Raw genomic sequence first — 19287 nt, 5'->3', positions numbered from 1 at the left:
TGTATGGCATGGCTGAATATAGAGATGATAAAAGGAACATAAAATCAGGAAGGGCAAAGAACACTATCATTCAGGTTGTTTTGAAATGTTTGTCCATCTTGGGCAACAGGACAGAGGTAACCATGCACTGAGGGAAATCAACTTTAAATAAAGCTGAGGCACTGTTTCTAAAGTTATCTATTCAAAATGCTAATTAGCTTGTAATTAATTCTGTAATCTTGCTGTAAGTAACACCTTGTGTCATCATGTCTTTTAAAAATGTCCTAGTATGTCATGCAAAAAAAAAAAAGTGTCTAGGTCCACAGTGTTTCTACTGGCTTTTATTTATAAGTGCTGAATTGCTTATGGCCATCTATGAGTTAATTCTGAACTGCTGGCCTTTAATCTTTGCCCCTTAGAATCTTCTTTCCTTGCTATACCTCCAAAGGCAGCCCTTAGAAGCAGCAGGTGCAAAGGATTTACTTTTTACAAAAGAATAATAATAATTTATTGTCATTGTAAGTATATACACATACAACGAAAATGGATGTAGCAGAGTGTGTTCTGTATAATATAGCAATTATCTGTCCCCGGAAAGTGCACACAGCAGGTAACCAGTGTGGGGTAATGGCTATAACGTTGGCTTGAACTCGGATGACGTGGGTTCAAGTTCCCATTTAACCTTGAAACTTATTGGGGTGAGTTATTTATTTTGAAAAATAACTGACTTCCATGGCAGAAGACACAGAGTTGAGTTTGCAAGAACTGAGCAGGGCTGTTGAAGTTAGGACATTTTGGAGAAAATTCATAGAGTCTCTATAACTTGGGGGTGACTTGATGGCACATAACAAGGACAATAACAATCTGTATTTGCCCAGTGGCCTTGTACATGTTGATACCTTGTGTCCTGTGGCTAGTTTGTGAATTAAAATTTGTACAGAAAAGTGGACAGAGAAGTTGAGTAGTTTTCAGACGTTGGTGGTTTTTTCCATAACATGCTATCATATGGTCAGGGGACAGAAGGGAGGTGTGTGTGTGTGCGTGCATGGTTGTACTTTCCTTGCACATGATACTCTGTAGGGGAGACTGTTAGGACATCAGTATAGGTGGCGGAACTCTGCCCCGTTTTGGTTCACAAAACCCATTGGGTGTTGTGGGAACATGCTCTTCAGGTGCCAGCATAACCTTAAGTTGGTTTATGGGTTTTTAATGAGCAACGTTATAAAATCCCGATGTGTGTTTACGTTGTCCTTTCTGAGGTGGCTGTCCATGGAAGGGAGCATATTCTTCTTCCCTGACAGTTCTTCAAGGATGACAAAAGAGGTTGAGCTTGAAAAAAATGGGAAAGATTGAAGTTGGGCAACTCAACCCCATGGAAACAGAAGGCTGGCAAGGGGCCAAGTACGCAGTTAAAGACACAAAGACCACCTAATTCCTGCTCAGGAATTATCATCTGGGCTACCTGTCTCATGTCTCTGCAGCAGGAAATGGGAGGCCCAGTATCATTTTCGGCCACAAAGTTGTGAAAATGAAGGAAATGAATTCAACTTAATCACTGGCCAGAGGACAGTGGAGCAGGTTTTAACCTGCTCCTTTTCAAGAATAATTGCTTCACAACTGAATGTTATTCCATATGATGCTGTTATAGCACACCAGCTCTTTGTGGGGCAGTTACTGAAGTTGTGGAATAAAATATTTGTTGTTTCTCTATTCTGATCCCCTGAGTAAGAGAGGTTCCTTCTAACATGGCTACAGTTGAGACAGCATTTTTTTACATCACAAAATAGTCCTTCATATATGAGCATCATTTCTTGCGAAATGAAGCAGGATGACACAGCCCACATCAGCAGGGATTCAAGGACATTGTTTTTAAGCAGTAATTTGGCCACTGAACACAGTGTGACTCAGCAGTCTGTGGGAACTAGAATGAATGAGTTCTTAAGAGCTTTCTGAGCTTCTAGCAGCCCCATAGCTTCCATACCCATCTGACTGTGGGCCACTGGGAAAAGTTGCTCGGAATGCTATTTCATATTCCCCAAGAATGATGCTAGTATAGTCACTAGGTCTTTTCGTTCAAAATCTGTGTTACTAGAAATACTTGTCTTTCAGTTTATGCCAAAAAAGGAAAAGCAACCAAATCTGAGAATCTGGTAGCAAGCATGGAATCAAAGCCAATATTTTCTAGTTTGCAGCTGGTGGGCCTTGGGATTGGAAGGAGGCAGCAGCGTTTTCTCCTAGTTGCCTCCTTATTTTATTTTACTTTTAACCCGGTCTTTTAAACCTTTTAATCTTTTTATACTTGGCTATAAATAGCTTTTATCATTTTAGTTTTAGATAGCTTTTTAACATCTATGGTTTTAGACAGTTTTTAAGTCTTTTAGTTTTTAAATCTCTGAATCTGCTCTTTTGGAAGAAGAAACGGAGGGAGTAGCCGGAGACTGTATTCAGTGGATACCAAAACCCGGCTCTTATCAGCGGCCTCATTAACTTTGTTTATGCCTCTGAAGATAAAGGAGTAATAATATTAGGAATACCACTGTGAAAATATATATTTCTGGCCTTGGAAAGATAGAAACTTGACTACTGGACTATTGGAATTATCTGCATTACAGTGGAAACAAGAAAAGGGAGCTACTTCTCTGTGAGTAACAGAACAGCACGGCTAAACTAAGAGAACTTTTGGGTTGTGGACTGCTTTCAGTTTCTGTGGATATTTGCATTCTACATTTTTCATTTTTCATAATATGGAAATACTCGATCTTACCCTGTCTCCTCCAGTGTTGAGACAGATACAGCGTGGCACTCCAATATCAATTACACCTGTCTCGGACCTGGGACCCAGCAGGACAAGTGGAGGTAATCATCTATGTAAACCATCGCAGGCCCAGGTATGTGGCCACAGCGCTTCCAAGCTTTTTACTCCTCCTGGGAACTTTAACACATATAATGCTAAACATTGTGCTAAAGTCTACCCTGTTCCCGCAAGGAAATTGAAGCAAACCAAGATAACTGACTTTGCTAGTTCACTTAAACCCTTAACAATCAATATAGAGAATACTGTTACTCCTCATATCGATTTATCTGACAGCCTCTTGACAAACTGTCAGTTACAGGAAAGTAGCCAGTTCATAGGCAGCCTGCTAAACAGTACGGTGAATGTAGATTTTGGCAGGTTAAGACTGTCAGATTTTGCTTTAGATCGGGCCTTGGATTCTAATGGTCTGATTTCGTCAGATGACTCTGGGAAACTTAGAGAGCAGAACTTGAACTGTATAAATGCTGAGATGCCAGAAACTAAAGGCACTACACCAGTAACAGGGGAACATGAGTCTCCTGGTAGCTGCAGAATTTTAGCAGAAATCAGAGACACACTGAAGGAAATAAATCAATCTGTGGCCTCTATAGCAGATCATCTGATGGAAAATAGGATGCATTTTGCCAAAAATGCTACAGACCAGTTGAGCCAGAGCCAGAGCCAGGCTGAACATACACGGTGTGCATCTGATAAGATGAACTATTACAATCTGTCCCCAAAAACTATTGACAGAATTGACAAGCTTACACTAGAAGAGTTACTTCTATGTGTAAGTTCCCAGACAGAGGCTCAGAGGAATCTTATTACCCCTGTGCCACCTAAAGCAGACTCCCCAAAACCTATGTCCACAACGGTCTCCTCAAGTACAATACACTATCCTCCAGGAAAGGATCCTGCTAAGATTGGTGGAAAGGCATCTCCCCTACACTCGGTGAAGGCCAAGCCCAAACCTGTGAAGAAAAAGGAGGCCCGGAAACGTACACCAAAAAGAAGAAGAATGAATTACAAACCTTTATTTAAAATTATAGAATCACCAGAGTATGCTGCAAAAGGGAAAGAATCTGGCGTCAATACCCAGCATGCTGTAACACAAGCCAAGGACGCCCAGAGAGAGAATCCTAACTCCAGGAGGCCCCTCAAGGATAGCGGCACAGACCAATTCAAGGACCCCATAACTTTGGATTTGATCCACTCCTCCAAGCAGAGGGCTCAACCCTCCATACAGGGTTCACAACAGCTACCCCCACAGACAAAGAATATTTCATCCATGAACCTAGCTTCTGCCTTGACGATGAAGATTGCTACGTGTTTGTTAGTACTTATTAATGTTTATATTCCTCCGCAACAATCTCGGGCGATGACAGATGACTTGTGGGCTAACCTAGAGTATTATATTGAGCATTTAATACAACTGTATCCTGATGCTTCTATAATAGTCGCTGGGGATTGCAATGCTAGGATAGGTACAAATGATGAGGCACTTTCTGCACGGTTCAACGTGTCATTCCCAGAACCTATTCTCCATCCAAATTTTAATCACAGGGAATTTAAAGATTGTGGCTGTAATTATGCTGGTCTACGCTTGAGGTATATGATCAATAATTCAGGTTTATCCCTTTTAAATGGGTGCATAATCGGTGATAGACCTGGTGAATTTACCTTTACCTCTCTAGCAGGTGCTTCCACAATAGATTATGTTTTAGTCTCCAGGGACTTGATGGATCGAATACATGATTTTAATGTAGTATATCGTGCAGAAAGCGACCATCTACCCTTGGTTTTAAAGATCTATTTTAATAACCATAAAGTGTTTGCGGACCTTGTTTCTATAACTCCCATTGCAGCCACTACAAGAGGGGCCCGCATTAAGTGGTCAGAAGAATTGGATGCTTCCATGAGACAGCTGCTGTTTTCAGAGCCTTATTTATATTTCAGTAATTTAATTACTTCTCTAAGTTCAGTGGAACCAGTCTTAGAGGCCTATAAACGTATGGTACAATCTTTGCAAACTCATCTAACATGTAAAAGGCTAGACAAACCAGCTACTGGCTTTCTCCATAAAAAGCCCTGGTTTGACTCGGAGTGCAAAGCAGTTAAACATGAGTTATTGGTCACTTATAGGACCTACAGAGAACAGAACTTGACTAGAATTCCATCAGACTGGTTTACACTTAAGAAGAAGTATAAGGCTCTGGTAAAAAGGAAAAAGCTTCAAGCACAGAAGGAAACTTGGCAATGTTTAATTACTGCTTCCAATTTGAAGGACTCAGCTTCCTTCTGGAAGATAGTAACAAAGGGTACACTTAACCATATTCCCAAACAAGATTTCTATATATTGCCTAGTATATGGGAAGAACATTTCCGAAGTATTTACACAGTCCATTCAGCTAGCACTTTAACTTCTCAGAATGATCTCAATCATATACCCGAATGGCCCCCAGTTACTATAAGGGAAATCTTAATGTTAATTAAGCAACTTAAACCAGGCAAGGCTCCTGGAACTGATTATATTCCACCTGACCTTATAATGTCTAACGCTGATTGGTGGGCTCCAGTACTTGCCTCTTTATTCACCTGGATTGACAAAACAGCATGTTTTCCAGAGGATTGGGGCCTAGCCATTGTAGTCCCAATTTACAAAAGAGGAAATAGAGGGGACCCTGCTAACTATCGTCCAATAAGCTTACTAAACACTATTAGCAAACTATATGCAAGGCATTTATTGGGTAAATTACAAGATTGGCTACTCGATGAGAATATACTGGCAGAGGAGCAAGCTGGATTTAGGCTGGGAAGATCCACCATAGACCAGGGTCTTATTTTACACCACCTGGCATCTAAATACTCTGCCCTTAAAGGTGGTGCTCTATATGCAGCCTTCATAGACTTCAAATCTGCTTTTGATCTCATACCAAGGGAACGCCTTTGGACTAAATTTGAGATCACAAGTATTGATAAACGGCTTCTTCTGTTAATGCGGCGACTTCATGAAAATACACATTTGCGGGTTCTTTGTAACTCCGTGGGGATCTTATCCAACCAGGTCTCTGTACTTAATGGGGTGAGACAAGGATGCATACTAGCCCCCACATTGTTCAATTTCTATATCAATGGCTTGGTTGGAAATTTAAGTAACCCCAACTTTCACCAACCAAAACTTGCCTCTCGCCCAATTTCAACTCTACTTTATGCTGATGATGCCGTTCTATTGTCAACTACGTGCGTGGGATTTAGAAGACTTCTGAGATCCTTCTCCACCTACTGTAATGAAGAACAACTAATAATTAACTATGCTAAAACCAAGATTATGGTGGTGAGTAGAAGGAGAATAAAACACAAATGGTCTCTAAATGGTCACCCTGTAGAGCAAGTAGCATGCTATAAATACCTTGGCATAGTTTTTCACTCTTCAGGATCCTGGGTTACTCATGTAAACCACGCTGCAATGAATGCCCAGAAAAATACTGTGGCAATAACAAGATTTTTTCATACTGTTGGGGGTAAACATGTACCTTCGGTATTACAAGTTTTCAAGGCCAGGACTATATCACAAATGCTTTATGGTTCTCAACTGTTCGCCTATGCTAATTTACGACCTCTGGAGATTGTTCAGACCAAGTTTGTGAGAGCCATCCTTGGAGTCCCACCTTGTACTTCCAATGTGGCTCTCCGCTTAGAGGTCGGGTTAAAATCCATTAAAGCACAGGCTAAAGTCCTTATGCTGATATACTGGATTAAACTGATTTTTTCATTAGAAGGCTTGGCCCCACTGATCCTACTAGATTCTTTTCAGTCGGAGTGGAAGAAGCACATAACAGAAGAGATATTGAAAATTGGCTTTTCCCCCAGTATACTTATAGCAATGGGTCTTACGGATGCCATTAAAGCGGTGAAGTTAAGGGTATGGGACATTGAATTACAGGACCATGTTGGCCAGTTAGGGAAATATAACTTCCTTAAGAAATCTGCCTTTATCACCTCCTCGTACTTAGCCAGCACTATGTCATCTAAAGCCATAAGGGCTTTTACGCTAGCTAGGCTTAACGTACTACCTTCTAAGCTTCTGGAGGGAAGATTTCGAGGTTTGCCTGCATCAGATTGTCTCTGCCCCTGTAATAGTGATAAAGTTGAAACAGTTGGTCATGTTCTTCTTTTTTGTACCTGTTATCGGGATCTTCGCATGGAGCTTATATCATCTATTATCTGTAAATCTCCTGGGAGATCAGAGGAGGATTATGTGCAGTGGCTACTCTCTGACAGTACCCCTTATATTACTAGACAAGTGGCCAAATTCTGTGCTGCAGCAATGGTTATTCGTAAACAGATGTTTGGGTAGGTGATTTTAGATCGACAATATAATATTTTTTAATACAACACTATCTGTGGTTTTATCTATGTCAAGGATATATTATGTTATTAATTGGAAATAAGGGGTTGTTTTATCATGTTTTAATGGAATTTTATTACCCTGCTTGACTTTCCTAAACAATAATTGTATGTATCTATTTTATACTGTTCTGGTTTTACTGGTCTTTGACCGTAATAAAGTATAAAAAAAAAAAAAGTTTGCAGCTGGGAAAACTTGTGATTATTCTGGCTAGCATCAGAAACCTGAGTTTAGGCATAGAGAAGAGATGTTGATACTTCCATACTCTGGCAGTGGGATTTTCCCCATCTTTTTCCTAGCAAGTATTTTGAGCATAAATAAAGAAAACAGGCTCGCTTACTGCCAGCATCTCCAAATCACTCCCCCTTTGTCCCAAAACTCATTCTACAGACTTAAGAAAAATATTATCTCTTTCTTCTTCCACCCACAGATTTCTCCTTTTGTTTTCAGCAGGCTGTGCTTTTTGCCCCGATGTGAAGCTTTATTTGTGTCAGAGTGAAGCTTAAGTAGGGATCCATTTTCAAATCCAGAGCAGAGAAGACGTTTTGAACATAAGTCTTTCCCTCCATAGAGTTCTCTTTCTTCCTCCAGCAGGCTTCTTCCTCCATCTTGTTTTTGTTGTGTTTATATTATCCCCTGGACAGAATAGAAAGAAAGATTAGAAGGAGTTGCTTCAGAACTTCGTTTCTTCTGAGCATAATCTAGAAAGGAGAGGAAGGTTGGTCAGATGTGACAGAATTCGAAAGGACGTGAAACTGACTTGGACTGAAAATAGACTAAAACAGGGCCACAGAGAGTGTCTGTTTTTCACATGGATGGTCTTTGAGGCAAGGTATGCATTTCTTTAAAAACATAACTAAAAATTTTTTGCTCCCGTTGGAGTCCTAGTACAGATGAATGGTTTTGCATTTCCAGTTGGTATTGCTCCAAAGGCATGCTAGATACAAATGGAATCAAGGATCTGCCATTTGTAAGCAGAAGGGCTTCATTTATAGCAGATGCCTCCATTTGTTCCTGAAGAACTCCATTTGTTCCCATCCTACAGAAAACACCTTCTGTAGCTTTTTAGGGCTGGAGATGGGTGGTGAAGTCTGTGTATGCCAAAGTCTGGACCCAGTTCATTGCCTTTAAAACAAAATGGTTCTTGGTGCTTTGAATGTGTCTCAGTGCTCAACAGATTTTCTAGTTAAAAGGGTCATAAGATAGACCAAGTGGAATGATCTCTTACCTCCTCTTTCTCTTGATTTCTCTCTCTTCAGCTCTTTCCCTTTCATTGCCATTGTCAATCAAAATAGGCAATTGTGCTATAAATGGGTCAGAATGGCTTCATATATTTACATTTACTTCAGCATGTTAAAACATTAGCTTCTCCAAAATTATCTTTACCGTATTTGCCGGCGTATAAGATGACTTTTTTGGTCCAAAAACATGCCTCCAAGTGGGGGGGGGGGTCATCTTATACGCCGGGTGCACTTTAGTTGGGCCAGGAAGGAGACGCAGCCGCCACCGCCGTTGAGTGAGTGATGTGGGGCCGCGCCGGCCGGGGAGGAAGGCGGGCAGGCAGGTGGTCGGTCCAGACGGAGGGAGGGAAGCAGAGCTGGCCATGCCTGAGAGGCCGGAGCCCACCGCCGGGCTGCCTGCCGCCCCGCACCGCTGAACCAGCTGCCCGCTCACCCACCGCAGCTGCTTCCCCTCCTCCTCCGCTGCCACCGGCCACTTCCCCTCCTCCTCGCCCTCCTCCTCGCCGGCCATGAACTTCCAGGGCAGGCCTGGGCAGAGCCCCGGGCAGCTGCCGCCGGCGTCGCAGCAGAGCCGTCCACTCTATATTTTGAGTGGAAATGTGGGGGGGGTCATCTTATACGCCCAGTGGTCTTGTACACTGGCAAATATGGTAATTTTGTCCGGCCTGTAGTGGTTTTGGTAATGATGACAATGATGGTGCTATAGATGTAATAATGATAATGGTGTCATTGAGAAATAAGACATTTGAAATATACTGTCAAGGGGGAACATTTGCATCCCCCAAGTTTAATATGATTTAGGTGATTTATTAGAGTGAAAATACTATCCTATAAATATTTTGACAGTGACATTCTTTAAATTGTATAAGCATTCATACAGTGAACTGAATTTCGCATTTATGGGTTAAAAAAATTAGATAGTACCCTGTTTTCCCAAAAACAAGACCTAACCTGAAAATAAGCGCTAGTATGATTTTCAGGATGCTTGTAATATAAGGCCTACCCCCAAAATAATCCCAAGTTAAGTGAAACCCCGCGTTGTTCCACCATTGTGCAGCAACTAGAAGATGACATAACAGTAAAATAAAACATTTATTTATTTATTTATTTATTTATTTATTTATTTATTTATTTATTTATTTATTTATTTATTTATTTATTTACAGTGGGGTCTTAACTTGAGAACTTAATCCGTATTGGAAGGCGGTTCTCAAGTCAAAAAGTTCTCAGGTCAAGTCTCCATTGACCTACAGTGCATTGAAAACCGATTAATCCCGTAACAGGCCGTTTTTGTTCCATTTTGGTTTTTTCCTGGTCTGTAAGTCAATTCTCAGGCTGCAAGTCAAACCTAAATTTTGCGGCCAGAGAAGTCTGTAACTCAAAAAGTCTGTAAGTCAAGCCGTCTGTAAGTCAAGGGTCCACTGTATTTGTTTGTTTGTTTGATTGATTTATATCCCGCCCATCTGGTCTGGTCGACCACTCTGGGTGGCTTCCAATAAGGTGTATACGATAAAACAAGGATTTTACAAACAGTCCATAACACCTACAATAATAAAACAAATAATAAATGAAAGAAAAAATAAAGAAAGAATTAAATATTGACAGGAGGGAAGGCCTGAACATACAACCATGTTTTTAGTTGACTCTTAAAAGTGCCCAGCGTAGGGGCTGCACAAATCACCGGAGGAAGGTTATTCCAGAGGTGAGGAGCCACCGCCGAGAAGGCCCGGTTTCGTGTCCTTTCCTTCCGGGCTTCCCTCGGCGTTAGGCTCTTCAGCCTCACCTCCTGGGTCGTGCAGGTGATCCGAGTAGATCTAGGTGGGAGCAGGTGTTCCACCAAGTATCGGGGTCCTAAACCGTTTAGGGCCTTATATGTAAGCATTAACACTTTGAAGTCAATGTGGAAACGGATGGGCCGCCAGTGCAGCATGGCCAGAGTAGGAGAGATATGTTGGTATTTTCTCACTCCAGTAAGGAGTCTGGCTGCCGCATTCTGCACCACCTGAAGTTTCCGCATCAGCTTCAAAGGGAGCCCCATGTAGAGCGCCTTACAGTAGTCTAATCTAGAGATTAGATTAATTTTTGGAGCAAGAATTAATATAAGGCCCTGTCTTATTTTGGGGGAAACATGGTACAAACAATATTAGTTATACAACCTGCTATTCTACTTTCCTGTACATTTAGGGAGTCATTCTATAGTGACTATCCTTTTCTAATCTTTCATATTGTTGCTTGGCTCAGAGCAGATGGCATGTTAGACCAGTAATATTTGATATTCCTTCTGATCCTACAGATCAGTAACTGGTGATTGCACATAGTTCGTCCATAGTGAAATGTGGTATGATTTAAAAGGTCTAACCCCAGTTGCTAGTCCCAGCATTGCCAAATGGCAAATCAATACAGACAGTTACCCCGCATGACAGTTTTTTCGCTAGACATTGACTTTTTGCGATCGCTATAGCGATTCGCAAAAGAGTGGTTCCTATGGGGGAATTTTGCTGGACAATGTTTGGTCCCTGCTTCGCAAACCCATATTCACTAGACAACGATTTTGACAGCTCCCTCTGCGCTCGCAAAACGGGTGTTTTCGGGACCTAAGCTTTGCAAAACAGCTATTTAAACAACTGATCGGCGGTTCGCAAAGCGGCTTTCCTATGGCTGATCTTCGCTAGAAAATGACGATTCTTCCCCCTTGGAGCGCATTAAACAGGTTTCAATGCATTCCAATAGGGAAATACTTTTCGCTATACAATGATTTCGCTAAACAGCGATTTCACTGGAACGGATTATCATCGTCTAGCAAGGCACCACTGTACTAAGTTAAAGCTATTTAATTACTTTAGTTAGGACTAGTAATAGGGTTTAGACCTACGTAGCACAATTATGCTTTTAATCCAACTTTCTTCCCTTTTTTTTACATTATGAGAGTCATAACTGAGACATGTATTGCTTTAAAAAACAGGGTCGTGATGTGATCATATGATACTTCTCCATATTGATGCCACTTGGTCTCCTTGCAGCCAGTTCTGTAACATTTGCTTCACTTCCTGTAATCATTGTCACCAGAAGAAGCTCATAAATACAGCAACGGAAAGCCATTTGGTGGGAAGTAGGCATGGGGGTATTCATATAGGAATATCCCCCCACACGTGGAGATAACGAGGGTCTGGCCCTCTAGGGCCGGACTGTCCACTCACTGTTCTCCTGCTGCCACAGGCTCTGCACTCCCTTCCTATCACTCTGGAGCTCGTGGTTGGCTAGCTACTCCTAGCAGGAGGCGGGACAATGTGCCTTCCTGCCAGGTTGAGGAGTGGCTCACCAGCCGAACACTCTGGAGTGATTGGAAGGGAGCGCCGAGCCCATGGCGGCAGCGGAGGGGGGAGTGGACAGTCCAGCTCCAGGGGGCGGGACCCTTGTTATCTCCACCTGTGTGGGGGTATTCGTATTTGTATACAAATACAAATACCCCCATCTCTAGTGGGAAGCTTATAGCTGTAGGTTTTTAATTGGAGCATGGGGGGAAGGGAGAGGAAACGTTGATGAAATCCGCAAACCCTCCTCCTGATTTTTTGCCATACCTTCCTGAAATCTTCTAATATCTAAAGTTGTTAAGGGCTTGACATCCCCCCTCCCAGTAATTTGTACTTCCAACATAGCAGTTATTGAGTGGACTGTCTCCAACCCATCTCTCGGCTGTTCAACTTAACACACACTGTAGGCTTCTCCGTCATGGATTGATGTCTCTGCTGGATACAATGCTTCACACACTGTAGAATCTGAATGTGTGTTACATTATAATGGTAATGGTCACAGAGGTAGTTCGGCAGATTATCGCAAAGGAAGGTATAGTGATCTACATTTTTAAAGAACCATTTGGAGTGCTTCTGCTGATGGATGAACGCCAAATTTTGCTGACCCTCATGCCCCCACTCAAGTTGCTCTTATTTCCCCCCCCCCGCCCCATCCACTGCAGATATGTGGTGGAGGTTTGGTAGATGCAAAGGGTTGGAGACATGTCAAACAGGTCTGCTGGGTAAAAAGTCTTACATGGAGGCTTGTAGTAGGTACAATTGGGATCCAAGCCAGCATGGACAAATTACCATGCATATAAACATAAGAGCACATGTAAAAACTGTATGTAAAGTGCTGTGTTTCGTGTAAAGCGTTACAATATTTTATGTAAAGTGTTGATAATCGAAAGGGCTGACTAATGTTTACATTTCTTCTCCTTTTTTCCCCCCTCCAGCCAATGTTTTCAGTTGCACCAAGCTTAGCCACCAATGCTTCAACCGCCTTTAACCCCTACTTGGGGCCTGTCTCCCCTGGCTTAGTCCCAGCAGAGATCCTGCCAACAGGACCAATGCTGGTTGCAGGGAATCCAGGTGTGCCGGTTCCTGCTGCAGCAGCAGCTGCAGCACAAAAGCTAATGAGGACTGACAGACTGGAGGTAGGAAATAGCTGCCATAATTTCTCTTATAATTATCTTAAGCTCCTCTTAAGATCTACAGTGCTAACCCTGTAACAGCAACAGTGCATATATTATATGTATGTGATATTATAATTGTGTCCATAATGTTTTTGACTAATTTTTGAATAGAGACAGGATCAGATAGCATGTGTGCCACTGTCTTAAATTGTAATAATGAATGTTTTGCATCTTGGCTCTCATGCCAGTACAGGGAGCATCAGATTCCAAAATTTTGGGGGTGCCCCTACCTCAGTCATGAGCTGTCTGTGATTTCTTGATTAATGCCTATATTTTTCAGATAGACCTATGTTGCTGTAATTCTATAAGCACTATAATCCAAACAGATTTACTTGGATATGAATGTCAGCCACAAATGTTGAATGTTGATGGCTACCAAGTTCAATAGATAATCTAGAATATGTTTCTCTTTGTGCTGCTATAAAGGGCTCAGGCTTGGTAGTTATATAGACATTTTAATGTACAAATTATTTTCTACTCATCTTCTGTATAGTGACAAGTCACTGCCACTGACCATCAGTAAGGTGGTAATATTTAAGGCAGGGGTCTCAAACTCAATTTACCTGGGGGCCCTTGGAGGCAGAGTCTGGGTGAGGCTGGGCAGCATCAGATTTCCCGCCAAGCGGAGCAAGAGCCCGAGGAAGCCACACAGGAGTTTCCTTAGCCTAGCTGGGGCGCCAAGGAGGAGGTGGGTTGGTGCACGAGCCCTCGTCCCGGCCACAACCCCCTCCGGCTCCTTCTTTACTACTACCACCGCCAGCAGCAGCAGCAGGACAAAGAAGCATAGAAGGGAGGGAGCGCCGATGACCGCCTAGCCAGGGGGAGGAAGGCATGACATAAATTTAACAAAAAAAACCCAAAACCTCTCACAGAATTTGCCTTGCCAAAGGAGAAAATTCGCCACCGGTGCTAGCAAAATTAAACAGAATGGGGTGGGGGCCCCACAGGTGCGCGCGCATGCACGCACACAAACACACACACAAGGAGGTCTGGCAACCTTCCTCTGAGGGCCCCCCTCAAAAAAAGGTGTACTGCAGCAGCAGCTACCCCCACCACGACAGGCAGGCTGCCTGGCAGGCTGCAGTTCTGGATGGAGGGTGCAAGAGGCACTGTCTTGCATATGTGAGTCAGTCAACTTGCAGGAGAGAATCTAAACAAAACAAAACAAAATTAGAGATAAATGAATGTTTAGGGCTAACACAGTGGTATATTACCTTAACTCATGGGGAACATCAAGAGATCTCTAGGGTCCATATGTGCCTTGTTGGATTACATCAACTCCTGTCCCCCAACAAATACTTTGCTTGCTTGTTTTTTTGTTTTTTCTGAAACCATTGTTTCTTCTAATCCTTGGAAAAATTCCAGGAGTGCTTGTTTGTCCCAAACAGGCAAAACTGCTTAGAGCAGTGATGGTGAACCTATGGCACACATGCCACAGCTGGCACGTAAAGCCCTTTCTTCTGGCACGCAACAAACCTTTTGAAGTGGCTGCAGCTGGGATTCCCCCTTTCTCTACCTGTTCTGGGTCCTTTAACTTCCTGTCCATCCTCATGATTCCCCCTTTAACTTCCTGTCTGTCCCCATGATTCCCCCTGAAACTGCCACTTCCTGTTCCGGTTCTGATCTTCTGGGCAGCTCGGCAGCCACTGGTTTCTTCCCCACCCCCTTATTTTGGGCACTTGAGCCGAAAAAGGTTTGTCTCCACTGGTTTAGAAGATGTGGGTTATAGTACTTTGGTTAAAACTTGTATCTGTTAATGCCAGCCAATGTTTTTATAATTTTGATTGACTGCCTGGTATTTTTGAATGATGATAATGAAAATGATGATGTGCCATCAAGTCAGTTCCTTTTCAGGGTTTTCTAGGTGGAGAATATGCGGAAGTGGTTTACTATTCCCTTCTTCTGAAAGTGTCCTGAGAGTGGGAAGTTTGCCTAAGGCTGGACACACAGGCTATATTTCCCACAGGCAGGAGGCACAGTGGAGAATCGAACTCCAAACCTCTGGCTCTGCGTTCAGATACCTAACTCACTGAGCTATCTAGGCAATGTAATGCAGTGGTGCCTCGCTTAGCGACGTTAATCCGTTCCAGGAAAAATGTTGCTAAGCGATTTAATCGCTAAGCGATTTTTAAAAGCCCATAGAAACGCATTAAAACATGTTTAATGCATTCCTATGGGCTTAAAAACTGACCTTATGTGAAGATCCTCCATAGGGATCTATGGTGTCTCTAAAGTGAGGCAAAACAGAGGGCGGCCATTTTGTTTTTCCAGCGGCCATTTTGGAACCGCTGATCAGCTGTGCAAAAAGGGTTGCTTTGCCATGATCGCCTCCCCACGATCATCGCAAAGCGATTTTTCCCCATAGGGGCCATCGCTAAGCGATCGCTCTGGCGATGGCCAAAACCCCATCGCTCAATGGAGCGATCGCTAAGCGAGGTACCACTGTATAACATAATTTTGAGGCATATGTGTGGATGGCTTGTGGGGGTAGAAGCACTGGGGGGATGTTTGGTTCACAGGTGACCACGTGCAGCTCATGGGTTGCACTTTACCTTCCCTTGCCTTAACCTATCAAGAATCTACAGTGAAGTCATTAGTTTACTGAATTAGGCTCAGCCCTGATCCTCAGTGTAGTTAGCACATATTAGCAAAATCTGCTTTGTTGCTTTACAGCAAAGATGGTGCAGGAATGGGTAAACAGGGTTTACTCAGTATTAACGTAACCATGGTTTGCAAAACAGTTTCCAAACATCACTTGCATTTCTTCAAAACCTAGTCCAGCATGGTTTGCAATAGCCAGCAAAACTAGGCTTAATATAATTGTTCCATCTTGTCCTTCACTGCAATTTAGGTATTTAGATGTGTTTTGTCATGGTTAAGGAACAGAAAGAACAATTTAGTGTAATATGATCTTGGGAAGGTTGGCCATGTTTGAAAAAGCCTTAGTTGCTGAATCACATGATTTTGCCTCTTTTCATTTTCAGAAAATGGGGGCAGAGGTGTAAATGCAGTTTAAACTGCATTGTAAATAATACCTTGCCATCGAAAGGAACTGATTTTCCAAACATCACTTGCATTTCAAGAGACAGGTCTCCATTTCTTGACAATTCCATAAGTAAGACAGCTAAAGTAGCACCTTACTCATTGTGAATTGTGAAGAGAAATTGGCTTGTGGCATGGGGAAACCCAGGGACGGAGTCTTTATCTAATCTATGCTGTGTCGTCTGCAAGGTCTTTTAATGCTATTGCACAATCCCATGCTTGCTGCTTGAAAATGTGCCAAGTGGGGAAATGTGGGTTCAGTCAGAGAATTATTTAGATTGCACTCAGGAGTGCTGACAGCACAGTGAGGTTTGCTCTATTTGCTGTCAACCAGGCAATGTACTACAGATCGCAAACCAGCCCAACACTGTTCTGTGCACTTTCTGTACCATTTTGGTCAAGTGGCAGGGCTTTGGAGTGGGTTGTAGCAATTGAGACTAAATGGAAGGGACACTTCAAAGGGCTCCCTTTTAAAACTACCCTGTAAGTGAACCTTTCTGTTATGATCCATAGCAATCTTTATGTCACACTTTACGATGAAGCAGCTTTGTATCATGTCAGATTGTTAGTCTGTTCCATTCAATACCTGCTCTGTTTGTTTTCATATTGAAGCCTGTCACATCACTACATCACTCCTAGTTTTAAACTGATGATGGGAGGGATAAGGTAGGAATTTATACAGCTCAGCACATTGGGGCACCTGGCTGCAGAGCCAGAGTTGAGAGTACACATTTCAACTGTAAGGAAAGTGAATACCAGAGGTTAAATGGAATATATGTAGCTGATGAGGTTATGCACCATGTCATCTTGGATAAGCACCACCAGAAGGAGAGACTGCTAAACTACCTCTGAGTGTTTTGTGCTAGAGAGCCCTTAGCTGGATGCCATAAATCAGAATTGCCTTTCTGTCACATTAGGAGGGACTAGATCAAAATTTGAAATTAATTTGTCCCACCAAATTCATTAAAAGCTTGAATGTCTCTTTCAAAAGTTATTCTTTTAATTATTTCAGCATTAACATCAGTAATGCTTAGAGTAAAGATTAATATTCATTATTTTAATTCATTACTTTTGAGCGTAATTTGAACAGGCCAGCCATGTGGCGCCAACTGTAGTAATTTTAAATTATGTGTTAGTGACACAATGTTTCAGGAACACGTTGTGAACAATTAATGTGACAAATATTATAAGCTTTATTAAAGTAATTATGATGAATTAATTTTAAAATCATTAATAATATGTTATCTTTAACACTAACATTTGCAAGTTCTGGACTGAAACTTGAAACATTCTCCATGCAAACCATGCATTCCTCCATGGGAGCTGTTGGATCCTTTCATGCATCATTCATCTTAGTTTTAATTCAGAAATAGAACTGAATCTTCAATATTAAAACTAAGAAGTTGCAAGTGGGGTCAGCTGATGTGCCACTATTGTACTCTGGTCAAAAGAAGAAATTAAAGGGGAAATAGCTAACAAGTCTCTTAACCAAAAGAGGTCAGAGTGGGTGAAACTTCTAAAAGACTAGCTTTCTGGTCTAATCAGCTGCAGTCACTTCTGCTGACTGCCCTTTGCTGCATATTTGTGCTAATGTGGAGAGGGGGTAACTTGGGTAACAGCCTATCCTGCTGCTTGGGTAACAGCCTATCCTCCATATTACCTTACCCGGGCTTCATGCTCTGGAGAGGACACTCCTCGATTCAGAGCATGTTACCATATTCTCTTGAGACTGAAGGATGCCTATGCAAAAATGTGCTAATTTAGCAAGAACTGGATCTGACCATGCTGCCTTAATGTAAAGCTAAATAACATAATTAAAGGATAATTATGTTATGTAGCTTTACATTAAAGCTACATAATGCCGCCCAGAGTAGACCCAGTCTAGATGGGCAGGGTATAAATCTAATAAAATAAATACTGTGCAAATAAATACATAATTCACATAAGCCCTCTTCAGGTTTTATAACCTGAAATTGTGTAGGGTTTCAAGTGGGGGGGGGGGTTGCACACGTAAGTCACACACTCAATTCTCTCTGCAGAAGTTATCCTTTACATATTTAGAGTGAAGGTCTGAGTAGGTATCAATAAGCAGACACACACACACAAACACACACACACACACAAGTTTTATCAGCAACAGCAAGTTAAAAATGTGTTTTCAATTTTAAACTCAAAGTATATGCAAAATACAAAGCTTTTTCTATGGAACCTTTATTTTCAGTTTATAATACAGGGTTTGAAATAACAAAGCTTTTTGTACAAAACATAGCCGTTTCCCCCCCCACAAAGCACTTCCACGAATTTTTTTTCAGAAAAGTACCAAAAAAAGTTGGTTTCTGGACAAAGCTTTAGAATGTGTTTGTTCTCGCCTGGAAGAATGAAGTAAGTGAAGAAAAATAAACCTTTTCTTCATGCTCAAGTACTACTGTAAAAATGTTGTATTCACTGGCTGCATTTGAATAACAATAAATCAGAATTCCAGTTCATTAGTCATAAGTAAGTATGCTGATGAATGCTGCCCAGTCACTCTTGTTTGGCTCCTGTTACCATAGGAGCAGTTTGGGCACCTAAATTTGAACCCAGCTCAACAGCAAAAGGCACCCTTAGTGTGAACTAAGTTGGGTTATTATCATTCTGAAGTTGAAAAACTAAGCTGTGTTATGAGGGGTCTTGAAAACCAGGAATCCTGGTGCAACTGGAAGGGTAAACTTTTTTTTACTGCTCCATTCTTGATCACGGCACCAGCTCCCACTCTTGAGACAAGCCAGGTAGTTGGCCATGAAAAAAGCGAGTATTTTCTAGCATTCTGAGTTATAATTTTATTTGTTTACTTATTTACAGATGTTTGCAAGCCACTTGCATTTACACATATGACAGAAATGTGCACCAGTCGTAAAACATATGATCTAAAGCAGTATACAAGGTTAACATACACTATCTTTGTATTTCACAATAAAGTAGAATGCATATCCTTCCGCATATTCCAGGAATATAAAATCTGGATACCTGAAACTTAGCATGGATAACAAAAGGACAGCAAAAGTGTGCATTAATCCATTTTAAAATGGGTTGATTAATTTTTAAAAATTTATTTCTTATTTATTTAAAATATTTTTACACTGCCTTTCTCCTCCTGAGGAGAAAGCCTGCCTGGCAGCAAAGAAGAGCCAGATTTGCCTCCCATGGGAGAGGGTTCCATAGTTTAGGAGCAGCAACAGAGAAGGCCTTGTCTTCTGTCCTTACCAAACACACGTGCTGATGGTGATGGGTCCAAGAGAAGGGATGTCCTGATTGGATCATATAGGAAGATGCCATCTTAAGATAGCTCAGACCCAAG

General features: G+C 41.9%; 1 protein-coding gene across 39 annotated transcripts in view; it reads left to right on the top strand.

The window, feature by feature from the left end:
• The window catches only part of MBNL1 (muscleblind like splicing regulator 1), a 217322-nt gene that overhangs the window by 164824 nt on the left and 33211 nt on the right, over positions 1-19287 (top strand). For all 39 annotated transcript variants that reach the window (XR_013542944.1, XM_020781921.3, XM_020781918.3 and 36 more), the window contains one exon: positions 12669-12869. Coding sequence is in view for 38 of the 39 variants with exons in the window: in XM_020781921.3 (XP_020637580.1) it covers positions 12669-12869 (201 nt within the window). In the remaining variant the exon portion in view is untranslated. The remainder of the gene's footprint in view (positions 1-12668; positions 12870-19287) is intronic.

The sequence above is a fragment of the Pogona vitticeps genome, chromosome 3 (assembly GCF_051106095.1).
Source record: "Pogona vitticeps strain Pit_001003342236 chromosome 3, PviZW2.1, whole genome shotgun sequence".
Classification (NCBI taxonomy): Eukaryota; Metazoa; Chordata; class Lepidosauria; order Squamata; family Agamidae; genus Pogona; species Pogona vitticeps.
This window is presented reverse-complemented; position numbering and strand designations above follow the sequence as displayed.